This window comes from Sycon ciliatum, chromosome 3 (assembly GCF_964019385.1).
Source record: "Sycon ciliatum chromosome 3, ocSycCili1.1, whole genome shotgun sequence".
Classification (NCBI taxonomy): domain Eukaryota; kingdom Metazoa; phylum Porifera; class Calcarea; order Leucosolenida; family Sycettidae; genus Sycon; species Sycon ciliatum.
Window position 1 is genome coordinate 34,282,896 of NC_088645.1, and position 13,637 is coordinate 34,296,532.

The 13,637-nt window shown below is 47.1% G+C and overlaps 1 protein-coding gene across 1 annotated transcript; it reads left to right on the plus strand.

The window, feature by feature from the left end:
• LOC135812697 (uncharacterized) lies at positions 1–6,219 on the plus strand. The gene is made up of 5 exons (XM_065325967.1): positions 1–310; positions 1,136–1,192; positions 2,138–2,731; positions 3,222–3,347; positions 4,878–6,219. Exons 1-5 carry the CDS (start codon positions 254–256, stop codon positions 5,391–5,393), a joined length of 1,350 nt encoding a protein of 449 aa, XP_065182039.1. The 5' UTR covers positions 1–253; the 3' UTR covers positions 5,394–6,219.
• Positions 6,220–13,637: the final 7,418 nt, after the last annotated feature.

Here is a 13,637-nt window from a genome sequence, read left to right on the forward strand (position 1 = left end):
TCGGTTCCGTTTGGTGTTGATTCACTACTAGCTGTTTACAGTTCTGACCTGTAGTTTCATGAGACTAGTTTTGTTGTAGATCTACAGCGTGTACAGAGCTGATCTACGTGCACGTTGCGATTTGAAAGACTCCTTGTTCACTGCTGCTTTACTCCTGGAAATCACGGTTTTCTAAGCTACAACTTACTCCGTGTGTGTGACCACCTCGAAGAAGTGTTTTAGCAGACCTTCTGTCAGCAGCAGGTATTTCGAAATGGACGTATCGGAGAGAACACCGCGGAATAGTGACATTGACCGTCCCCGCCTTCAGGTGAGTACATTTTCATTCCTTCAAACAAGTTTCTCAGTGACTGCTTTTATTGAGTATTCAAACGTCATCTGACTCTCATGAGTTTGAGGCTCAGCTTTTTTTTCTTCTTCTTATCTTGCACTCTGCTGCCGTGTATTTTTATGTTCGAAAATGGCTCATGGGAAGATGTTGTCACCAATAAGATATTTAGCAGTTGCGTGTCAGTTAGCCGGTGCCCTCGAGATCGAATGCTTTTGAATAAATGAATAATCTTGGTTACTGACACTATGTAGCCAATGACCATCTTGTGCTTACACTTGAAAAGGGTTGTGCACCATACGTATCTGAGTTTGGTTCAGTATTACTCCTTTGCTAGTTTTAGAGTTAGATAGTCAATGTGCTCATCTACATGTACATGACATTGTACTGGATCTGCGGACAGAACTGTTGCGCAATTTGTGGGCTCATCAGAGCGGCACAGAGAAAATGAGACCGAACGTGATAGCAATGAAATTATAAAATTTCCAAGGCCAGACATAATATAAAGACTGACTTGTAAGAGCAAGTCGTAATGCTGCATAACAGCAATGTTCGCAATGGCCCCTTTCCACATTTACACTGGAAGTAGGCCTGCAAATTTTACAGTGCAAATGAACTATCAGTGTACTGTTGGAGAACCAACTGGCCGGATGACTGAACAGCGACATAGGCGACTTGCAACTGTAGATCCTTATTATTATCAGCTAGCAACTGGTATAACGGCATTCAGAATGAGCATACACAAGCGCATGTAGTTGATTCTGATGATGTCTTTGGGTTTTGTTTGTTTTCATGGTTCAATCATAGGAGCGCAGCGTTGCAGGTTTGAGGAATATATTGTCGAAGAACGCTAAGTGCCCCAAGGTAAGCGCCCGTTCTGACTAAGCATCCTCGAAAAAACAAGTTTTCTAACCCTCAATTATGTATTTCCTTTTCAAAGAATGACTGGGGGAGTTTTATAACCTTGCTGAAGAGAAGTCCAAGTCTAGAAATGACTATAGCGTAGTTGCCAGCACGTATTCCACTCTCTACGTCGAAATTTGGTTTGGTTATGTGACCAATGATGCCCTGTCTACAATAATTATACGTATGCAGTACTAGTATGACTGTATAGACACACACACCTCAGACCCCAGACATGCCCATCGCGGAAGCGTTGATAGCGAACAGCTATGACAGACATAGCACCTTGTGCTGGGATTACACCATTCAACAGCTTGCAAGGCTTACACACACACACACACACCACACACACACGCACACACACACACACACACACACACACACCTCAGACCTCAGACATGCCCATCGCGGAAGCGATGATAGCGAACAGGTATGACAGACATAGCACATTGTGCTGGGATTACACCATTCAACAGCTTGCAAGGCTGACACACACACACACACACACCAGACACACACGCACACACACACACACACACACACACACACACACACACACACACACATACACACACACACACTCTTGTTTGCTTTGGTTTTTATTATTCCATTTCGCTGCCTCAACAGTACAACGTACATTTTTTTTAAGTCTTGTACAGTGTACTTTCGCATCAATACACATGCAAACATGCGTTATATGCAAATGCATGTGCATGACTGTATAATAGATCCATGATTACTTCTGCACAGTTCTGCATAGTTTTCACTGATATCATGATATGAGGGCAACAGAATCACTCTCAAGATGACGTCTTCGCAACCAATGTGGTAAAGTGATGCAATGAATTTTGAACTGGATCACTGAATTGCCTGTCTTTGCCCTTTGTTTTCTCTTGAATCTTGTAGAAACGAGCGTCAGATGATTATGAAATAGATGATATCCTCCAGAAAATGGCAAAGAAGAACGAAGAGATTCAACGGAAATTCGATATCGCTCAACGAGATCGTGAAGAAGCTGCTGCCGTGGGTGCCTCATTCCGTTCTTCCCAACGTAGCACGCAGACCTCCAGAGCCAACGTTTCTTACGGCGCTGGGTGTGCTCAAAGTCAAAGCAAGCCCGGAATAATGTCCCCGCCATCCAGTCAAACATTTGGTATGTCCTGTGGACAAATCCAGTCTGCCGGGAGCGCTTGTGGTCCTCTTTCACCAAAAGGACGAGCCAGGATACGACCACTGTCTTCCCACATGGCTGTCGTTGGTTATGTCGGAGCATCAACTGGGTCACAGGCATCAAGTCAAACTTCTACCATATCCTCGAGACAAGTCCAGTCTGCGGGGAATGCTGTTTGTCGTCTCCAGCCAAAAGGGCGCGGAAGAGTCCGAGCATTGCCTCCAAACATGGCTGGTGCTGGAAATGTTGGAGCCTCAACAGGGCCGCATACTACCGGATATGGACGAATGACGTTGACTCCCACCGAACAACCTGAATCCAAGCAGAAGGTGAGGGATAGTGATTCGTTGCAGACTGCGTCGTTTCCATCGAGTGAGTCGCCGTCTCTACAGGCCAGCAAGATGCCTGTATCCAATGAAACGAACGAAACGTTGCAAAAGGATAAATCCACACTTTTTCTGGTCAGATCCAAGTGTGGACTAAGCCAAACAAGACTCCCACCGAACAACCTGGATCCAAGCAGGAGATGAGGGATAGTGACTCATTGCAGAGTGCGTCGTGCCCATCGAGTGAGTCGCCGTCCCTCCAGGCCAGAAAGAAGCCGGTATCCAATCGTTTTGCAAGGTTTCAGGGTGCGCTACTCGGCCTTGAACCAACGGTCCGGGTGACTGAACAGCGAAATAGGCGACTTGCAACTGTAGATCCGTATCTCCGACGCTAGCAACTGGTATAATAGCACTGAGGGTGAGCATACACAAGCGCATGTAGTTGATTTTGATGATCTCTTTGCGTTTGTTTCTTTTTATGATTCAATCATAGGAGCGTGGCGTTTCGGGTGTGAGAGATTTGTTGTCGAAGAGCGCGTCAGCCAAGTCACACGTACCGCTGAATCCAAATGCAGCGCCATTTGTTCCTGGCGTACTGAGAGCACCAGGCCCACCTACGGTAAGCTACCACACAATTTCTCATATCATTATAATTATTACTCAAGTCTGTATCTTCGCCATAAAGTACACCACATCCATCGCCTCTTGTATGCCCACAAAATTAACATCTTATCTATTATTGAGTATTAACGAAGCTCATCTTGATAGCAGTATACTCGACCTCAACGTGCATATTCCAGGCTAAAATCTGTACGGCAGGGACCGAGATTTACATGCTGGTGGAGTTTCCCTCTACGTCCATTCTGACATTCACTCAGTGAGAGTACCAGTGGCTGACTCAGAAGTGGAGTGCCTGTTTGTCCGTGTACGTATTAGCGCTTCACCAAAGGCGACAGAATTGGTTGTATGCAGTGTGTACACTTCACCCAGTACTGCTGTTAATTTTTGGCAATTGCACTGCCAGCATCTTTACGCCGTAACCCGCAGCGACTGTAGAGTTATTGTCCTTGGATAATTCAACACTGATGTGCTACACCCTACACCCACCAGTTACCATAATTATAAGCACCTGCTCAACTTGTGTGCAGGTCCAAGTCTAGAAATGACTATAGCGTAGTTGCCAGCATGAATTCCACTCTCTACGCCGAAATTTGGTTTGGTTATGTGACCAATGATGCCCTATCTACAATTATGCGTATGCAGTACTAGTATGTGTAACACTAACCTGACCTGACCTTTGACGCCCATCGCCGGAGGCGATGATAGCAATGCTACGGCAGAAGCCATAGCAACTTGTGCTGGGATTACACCATTCAACAGCTTGCAAGGCTGAAGAATTGACCGTCACTATTCAGCCTGGTCTACACCATACAGCTATTTGGAGTGAAATTTTCTGGCCAGTGAATCCCTATTTTTGGTCTTTTTTCATTTTTTTTCCCCCACACACACATCACACCACATACTCCGGCATGCACTGGCTGTTGGTAACCACCCAGGAGAATGAAAGAAAAGTCAGGAAGAGTCTGAGAAAGAGATGAAAGACGTGTGCGACCATAATCGTCGGGAATCGAACCCGCAATCTATCGATTGGAAATCGCTGCACATACCACTGCACCATATGGGCACACACAACAGACCATAGACACACACACAAACACAAGTCATACAGACAAACATACACATACACACACACCACACACACACACACACACACACACACACACACGCATGCACACACACACACTCAAACCCACACAGACACACACTCTTGTTTGCTTTGGTTTTCATGGTTTCATTTCGCTGTCTTATCAGTACAACGTACACTTAAGTCTTGTACAGTGTACTTTCGCAACAATACACATGCAAACAGGCGTTATATGCAAATGCAGAATATGTACATGACTGTATAAATTATAATCTATGAGTACTTCTGCATAGTTCTGCACAGTTTTGACTGATATCATGAGGGTAAGAGATTCACTGTCACTATGACGTCATCGCAACCAATGTAGTAAAGTGACGCAATGAATGTTGAACTGGTTCACTGAATTGCCTGTCTTTGCCCTTTGTTTTCTCTTGAATGTCATAGAAACAAGCGTCAGATGGTAATGTTGGAGCATCAACTGGGTCACAGCCATCAAGTCAATCCTCTACCATATCCTCGAGACAACTCCAGTCAGCGGGGAATGCTCGTTGTCGTCTCCCGCCAAAAGGACGCGGAAGAGGCCGAGCACAGCCTCCAAACATGGCTGGAGTTGGAAAAGTTGGAGCATCAACAGGGCCACATACTACCTCATATGGACGAATAACGTTGACTCCCACTGAACAACCTGAATCCAAGAAGAAGATGAGGGATAGTGATAGTGATTCGTTGCTGACTGCGGCGTTTCCATCGAGTAAGTCGCCGTCCCTCCATGCACGAAAGAAGCCTGAATCCAAACGCTTTGCAGGGCTTCAGGGTGCGCTACTCGGCCTTGTAACTGAGGTACACGCCAAGAACGAAACCTTGAAAAAGGATCAGTCCACACTGTTTTCTGGACATGTGCAAGTGGTGAGTACGCCGAACAAGACTCCCAACGAACATCCGGGGCCAAATCAAAGGTGAAGTACAGATGTGTCCGGCCAGCCTGAATCGGTATAATACGCTAAGCAGTGATGTTATAATTTCTCGCCGGCCGAGCGGAGCGAGTGAGGCTAGAAATGATTTCTCGCGCAGCAAAATTATTTTTTTTGCGAATTTGGAATCTGATGTTTTCTCTTTTTGTTGCTGTTCTTTTTGCCTGACTCCTTCAGTCAGTGTTTTGTGTCTCACCAGTGTCTCCACCCTTCCACCCTTCATGTCTGCCCATCTTCTTCCATTCATTTATTGGCTGTAGATATGTTGTGCCTAATTTTATGCTGCCATGTTGCCACTTGGGGTTATGCACCCGGTTTTTTCCCTCATTCGTACGTCCGTCGGCGCGAGGGTTTTTTCCCGGCTGGCCCGGTCCAGAGAAATTAATCTGACGGTCCCAAGTGGTGCTTGTCCTGGCTTATTTATGTTAGGTGAATGTACTCATTCTTTCCTCCTGAGGTCTCTCCACCTGTTGCTGCTCCTAGTTTTCTTCTGCATTCCGGTTCACATCTGGCTGCGGCCTACTACCCTCACTCTGTGTGCTCCTGCCGCTGTTGTCTGGGTCCATGTCGGTATGTCGGTGTATGTGGAGCGGGAAGGGATGAAAACTAGAAAAACTGGCACTGAAGGTACTGAGGACCAAGCATATATCCTTATGATAAAGAAAGGAAAGGGACAAGTGTTGGAGAAGTGTTGGAGCTAGATGTCAGGTTGCCGAATGTCTCAGTACTCCTTGTCAGTTTTGTGCCATTTTGTCGCACTCGCTAACTGTATAAGATCTGGTTACGTTGGTGGACAGTTTGTCATAACTCGTAACATTTTGTCCTTTTTCTTTCTTCATCATACAGAATATTGCAATAATAAAAGACTTCGAACAAGACATGCTTGACATCATGTGACTTGCGTTACGGAGCCCAGGATGAACGGAGCCAGCGCAGATACGTAGATCTACGACAACGGACTTGTTCTGTATAGTTCGGGTGATTCGTCGTCAAGAGCTGGACTGGAGTTGGTCTTCTCACCAACAAAAAAAAACTAGTAAATAACGTGGATCTGTCGGGGAAGTGAACTGCCTGAAAAGATAACCAATCGTCAGACCCACCAGGACTTGAACCTGGGAAGTTGCTTTTCAAGATCATGCTCTAATCACCGAGCTATGGGACCGGGCTGAACCTAGAAGGCGCTGAAACGTGGGGCTGGCGATTTGTTTCTTTTTCTTCAGGCGGTTCACTTCCCCGACTTACCATAAAGTAAACTGCACTATTTCCCACCTAACTTTAGATGAGGCCTCCTGGTGCCAGTATACAAACGAGAAAGGCCTATGGCTCAGCTGTACCGAAACGGTACAGACCAGTCATGCTCTTATCAGTTGTTCGCAAGTTGCTGACACGCAACATCATCATTCGTTCACAACAATCGACCACCTCTTTTGTACGTCAAAGCCATCAGGCTTTACACTGGGACGTCCCACAGCTGACGGAGTATTGTATACCCGTGTCATGTGCGAACGTTCACTACTCGGTGACTTGAAATACTCTGCGGCACCAATAGACTCCAGAGGAGCATTTGACAATATTGTCTGTGAGAAGGCATTGGCACGGTTGTCAGACCGTGGGGCTGGCACCGATGTCTTTACCACTCTCATCTCGGATACGATGGTCAGAGTGAAGCTCAGTTCAGCTTCCCATTCAGGCAAAGGTCTTGATACGGACATCGGAGTATTGCAGGGGATACGCTCTCTTCCAGCATGTATAATATGCATGCTGAGGGATCCATGCGCCATATTGTTCCTATGCTATCGCACGCAAACACAAAACACAGTCAGCACAGCTAGCGAATGATCACGAGAATATTCACACCGATGTTAATTGGGACTTAAAGCACTTCAACAAATAGTCCACAAAGTCAAGTAAGCCAATTTAGTAACCGAATGTTTTTGTTCCCTTCTCATTATGGCCAGGGCGTCACACACCGTACGACCACTGCGACCATGGTCATACCACTTCACGTCCAGGATGGTCCACCCAATTCATCCCAAAAAGCAATAAAAAAATTCAAGGATCTTCGGACTTCGGACAAAATATCACAGCTTTCATTGCAAATAGAATATTTGGTTCAGACTTGATGCCTAGCAGCTAGATATTGCCCAATACTCCAGGCGGCTATCAATTGCATTAGGCGGATGGAGCTACGGGTAGAGACAACCAGGCGATGGCTTCCTCACGGACGCATTCACTGCAAACTTGGCGGAAACAGCTCAGGCTTGTTGTTGTTGTGAAACATCTATTACCACCTCGAGACATGTCCAGTCTGAGGGAAACGCTCGTCGTCATCTTCCGTCAAAAAGACGCGAAAGGGTCCGAGTAGAATCTTCGGGAAAGGCCGTTGTTGCTAATAATAATAATAATAATAATACAGCACGCATATAGCTCATAATTATGAAAAATCATATGAGGGTCATGCATCTGTCGACAACGTCGAGCCAGTGCGTTCTATCTGAGGCAAGTTGCTCCGCTTCCAAAAGAGACATATTGAGAAGTAAAAGGTCATTCCTAATGTTGTCTACCCAACTGGTCACTGGGCGACCTCTGGGCTTCTTTATATCTGTTATATTCATTGCCATGTGAAGGGCTTTGTAGGGCACAGCGTCCTTCCCTTCACGAATGACATGTCCAAACCATAATAAGCGCCGGCGTCTACAGACTGCACTTATTGAGCATTGAGCAGTTTTAGCATAAAGAGCATTATTCGAAGTTTTATTGGGAAAGATGATTCCAAGTATGTATCTGAGTTTACGGCGGTGCCATACATCAATTTTGCTTTCTAAGGCTTTTGTTAGAGTCCATAGGCCGCAGTTATATAGGAGAACTGGCTAAATGAGACAGTTGAACATGCTTAAATTAAGGGGGCAGCCTACCCATAAATTTCATATGGCATTCAATTGACCGTAACTCTGGTGTTTCTCAATGGATTTGAGTGGCATTTTGACCACACACTCCTGCCACTATGCTGGCCCTCAGGACATGATTTACAAGTTCTTGCGCCTCACTGACAGGCTTTCCAGGCCGGAAAAACTCAAATTTCCGCCATAGTGCCACGGTGTGCGAGCCCACCAGGAGCCAAACAAATGCATTTACAATTTTTTTCACATTTTCGTGCTCATTCTGTTCGTGCGCGGGACTCAAACCTAGAACAAGTCCAGAAGCAGCCATGGGTGATGGGGTAGGGCCCCTCAACGAGGCCCTGGAATCTGTCACAACGGAACGAGTGGGCGTTCTCTCACACACTCCCAAAGACCCAAGTAGATTTTTGAATTTTTTTAGGTTTAGCACGTGCTACGAGGTCGTACCTTTGATACAACATCCAGTGCTGGGACCTCCACAGCAAGCCATTTCCACAGCGCTGTACACCAAATCCAGGATACCCTCAGAAACCGGCAAAGACTACCACTGACGTTTCACTACTGCCTAGTACTGAATCCTACCTGACTTCTTGACACGACTCAAACTTGCCAAAGTCACTAAATCAACGTCAACTACAATAATCAAGCCACAAATCTGCAACGTCACGAGGGTGCTGGCAAAAGTACTGCTGCACGGCGGCGGGCTTCGCCCGCCACCGTGCAGCCCAATACGTGGCTCAAAAACCTGATTTTTTGGACTTGGAGCTAAATTCTGCACACTTTCACGTGTTTCCATGATACGACAAGTTGCGCACGGTCTGCTCACATTCAAATACAGTGCTGCCAACAAATGACAGCGTGCAACAAAAAATCTTTCCTTGCAAGGGCACATTTTCGGCCATAACTCTTGAACGGCCGGTCAGATCGGGACAAAATTTTCAGAGAATTTGCAGCTATTCATGCTTTTTCAACTGACGTTGCACTCAATATGAATTTACAAATTCGATTTTTCAGCGAATTTTTGGGTAGTCTGCCACCTTAAATGCTGACGGTGTGGAATAGCAACAGTGCGAAATCGGGCAGGGTGGTTAATGGCCCACACTGGAGCCGAGTAGGAGCGCCAGTGGTTGAGGGCTAGCACAGGAGTAGCAGCAGCTCCAGCCTAGGAAGATCAGCTTCTGGATGAAAATCTCCCGGACACAGTAGGTACCAAGCTTCACTAGCAGATTGCCGGCAGGGGTGCACGGCGAGCACCCATACATCCCTCAAGCCACCAGAGCCGCAGTACTTGGACACGATCCAGGTGCTTACCCGCCAACAATGCTGAGAAGGTACTGGAGCCATACAGGAACTTATGATCGAGCATGACCACAGACTTGAAATACAGGGTCCGGCGTTGAATACTGGGACAGCGACGTCTCCTCCACAGAACACCACTCAGCCCCACCATTGCATTATTTTCGCTTTTTCATGATTTTTACAATTGTGTTAGAGCACACAGCACTCGATGCAACATTTATCAGTGACTAAATAACTCCGCGTCTCCGACCATAACTGCAGCGTTCCCGTGAGCCTGTTGGATTTCCGTCAGCCTGTTGAGATTATCTTCATCTCGTCACATGTGAGCCTGTGTGTTTCATCCGTATCGTGGCACAATTACACAGACACGATTTCCAACTCAGGCCGGTTCCGTTGCTCGAAGGGTTGGCGGTAAGAATTGCTTCGCCGTCTGTGGCTGCATGGGAACTTGGCGAGTCGTCGTCTTTCTCCATAAATCCTGATCGTCACGCGAACAACAGCCACTATTGCCTAAAAACTACGACACAACAGTATCAAGCTCGCCCCATGCCCAGCAGAAGGACACGAATGACGAGCGCTAAGACGGAGAAAGAGAGACAGGGTTAGCGAGAGCTGACTAGTGCAGCTAGGTACGCTGTCATCTCCTGAGGTGGTGGGCGAAGCAGCGAAGTGAAACGAAGGAAGATAGAACTTATTAGAAGGCATACGGAGGCACCAAAACCTATTGCCTGTCACATACTAAGTGCCATTTAGGGTTGACAGCTGTCAGCTGACAGCCTCAAAAATTTGAAAATCTGCTCAAAAAACTCTCGATCAGAACTCTGCGCACTCTCAAATGGAGCGCACAGTAAAAACTCGGCGACGAAGAACGCTTCGTATCGACGCCCTGGACTGAATTCGGCACGTCCAACACAAACGGAATAGTGTTCTCTGATATATTCTCTACGTGCTGGGTATGGTCGCGTTTAGTTGGAAGCTCAGTGCATCACCACTTTCGATTTTGAGACTTGGCCGATGGACTACAGGGATCACACTGTACAACAGTACACAGTCAGGTCAGGTCACCGTTTTTCTGTAGCCGTGCATGCTCACTGTACGTAGACTCTACTCTAGCTCTGACTGTAGACTGTACAGTGTACTGTAGTCTGTAGTGTGTACAATCAACACCAGCTCGAGCACCGCACCGTGCAACCGCTTTTGCACAATCGTCTCAGGCCGCGCGCGCCCCGAGCTAGTCTAGCTCGACCTGGCGCGCGCCCTGTATTATTTTTCGAAACCTAGGTCGAAATTTTTGAGGGGGGGGGGGGGGCGCGCGCCCCCCGCGCCCCCCCCCCCCCTAAACCCGCCACTGTGCACGCACATGTCGTCACTCTAGCACGACTTGTGTTATTATTGTTTATTTTGATTCGCACGATAAATAGAGCACAATAAACGTTAACTTGACCGAAGGTTAAAGGCGACTGCAGATAGAGGAACACATCGAGGTACAGGTACCGGCATCAATACAGTATCAGAGAGAAACAAACAAAAATGAGAGGTACGCAGAAAAAACTCTCGTAAGCCCAAGGGGAAGTGGTTGATGAGGGATGAATGCACTCTCCACGCTCATCTACACTGTTCGTGGAAATGCACACATACATACAATAATATACAACATAGCAATAGCATGCACAGAACCGAACAATTTCATGTTCACACATGCAAGCACAGACCTGAACATTAGTACCAAAAGCCAATACAGACAATATTCCCATACACACAGACGCACACACACGCACACACACACACACACACACACACACACACACACACACATACACACACAATGTCCCATGTATGCGCCCGTGGCGAGAAAAGCACGCAAATCTACAAATGCACTGGATGTGAACCCACAGATTTTCTCTTATAGCAACGATAGCGGATCTGATTCTGAATGAAACACACACACACACACACACACACACACACACACACACACAATACAATCATTGAATGCCCATCCGCAGATGATGGCAGGTCCTGAAAGAACAGGCAGTGTTCCAGTGATGGGGAACAGAACTTCGAGTGGCGAGTGAGGTATACACACACACACGTGCGTGCGCAGGCACACACTAAAGCATTCAGAAATAGAATCGACATTGAAGTATTCATTGGTTGGGGAATGGAAAGGAAAATAAAACATTGCTGTAGGTTACTGTTGTAAGGACAATGGGAGCACAACAGAAAGGTAAGCAACTTGCTTTGAAGCAAAGAAAGTTATTATTCCACGGATCTCAGAAGGAAGGAACGTTCCAGAATGCTGCACTGGCAACAGGCGGCCTGCATGTGAGCGGCCCCTGCAGTCGGTCCAGCTGCCGGCCTTGCAGTGCTGAAAAGAATGTGCAGTACAGCATGTCACATAGTATCGCAGCCTGGACAAATAGGCGCTGGGAAGTCCTAGTTATGTGCTCACCTACACCACGATGCACCAATCTTCTGAGCTACTTTGGCAACAACTTTGTCAACTTGAGACTCCCATGGGCTGAGGCAGTTGTTGAGGGCTGCACCAAGGTGGACGGCAATGACCGCTGATGGCAAGGCAATCCATGACACACAGTCACTTGGGCATCCTCAACATGGCGCTGAGGCTGGATCGATAAAATCAACCTTTAGGCCGCCGCGGGGTTGACAACGAGGCCGCTGTCTCGAAGCTAGTCAGTCAGCCTGGTCACCGCCATTGACGAACCAGTCGCCACCGCCAGCAGCGGCGGTAGGTTGTGACAAGTGTGGTGCAATATTGTCAGCAAATTCAGTACTCAGGATAAGATGAGTGACAAAGGGAAAGTTGTGTTTGATAATATTGAAGTGAACAGGGATGATCACAAACCCTGCGCGTACTCCACCGTGAGTTACAAGAAAATTCCGGACTCGACGACGAGCATACACCAACCTGCTACATCCAACCAGGCAGATACTATTACGATAGCTGCCAAACCAGGTCAATGCCGACCTACTGCATAATGTCAATGTCAAACAGATCCTGCAGGAGAAGACTGGGGTGTTGGCGTCCAGTCACTGAGTGTACAGACACCAGTCACATTTCCTGTATCTTTTGCAGCATACAGGCTGAGACTCATCACTGTAGAGTCCACTACTGCATGAGTTTTATTTGTACAATACATGGCAGGCGTGCACGGTGTGCCTCGCAGGACTGCGAGATGCTGCAGAAGACCAGGTTCTACCTTTCTGGACCGCCATTCACCGACGGTGGGCTACACGATGCTGGAGGAACTAGATTCCAGTGAAAACCCAAGATTCCTTTGCTCCTGGACGCTCCGACGTGTTGTGATATCTGCCAGGTGCGCAGTAACTAGTATTTTCATCGCTACAGCGAGGACGACGCCGATCGGCAAACTCTCGCTCACAGCCATCACCAGCCTCTCAAAACCATCACTTGGCATCCCCCAGAGGTACAGGAGAAAGCCAAAACAGCTCACAACAAACAAAAGCTAAGGACGATGGAAAGAGAGCATGTCAAAAAGAAGACGAACAGTATGAAGTTCAAATCGTTTTGAACACTCATAGTCATACCACCAACTATACCACTTTCAATAAATCGTGACGCCATTTTGTTTTAACATGAATATCGCGGATTGTATGTGTGAAAAAAACGCAAAAAAACGAGAAACAAAACCAAAAAACCAAAACCAAAAAAAAACAGGAAAATACAATTACAAGGGCACTGTCCTCAGTGTCCTGCCCACCATCGTCTCCAAAACCTCACAGCCGGCCCTCCGAGCTTGCCAACTCTCGCAATGCATTCACAGGACGGTGGTGATATGACGACCGGGCACCACGGATACACATGATCGCCGCCCGCAACAATGCAAACGCCAGTCGACACCGGACATATGTCATTGTCTCGGCGTACAACTTCGTGTCCCCACTCGAAATGAGGCCACACAGGCGCTTGACAAATCTGGAGCACTCTGGCGCACAACAACCGGCCGTGGTGAAAACTAGTGGAGTAAATGTCCCACGGTCCACATTGATGA

Bases quoted from the DNA above. Each gene is read 5' to 3' on its own strand.
- LOC135812697 (XM_065325967.1), top strand. From the start codon at position 254: ATGGACGTATCGGAGAGAACACCGCGGAATAGTGACATTGACCGTCCC. The intron at 1,193-2,137 runs GTAAGCGCCCGT...TGAATCTTGTAG, and splicing joins AGAACGCTAAGTGCCCCAAG to AAACGAGCGTCAGATGATTA. The intron at 3,348-4,877 runs GTAAGCTACCAC...TGAATGTCATAG, and splicing joins GAGCACCAGGCCCACCTACG to AAACAAGCGTCAGATGGTAA.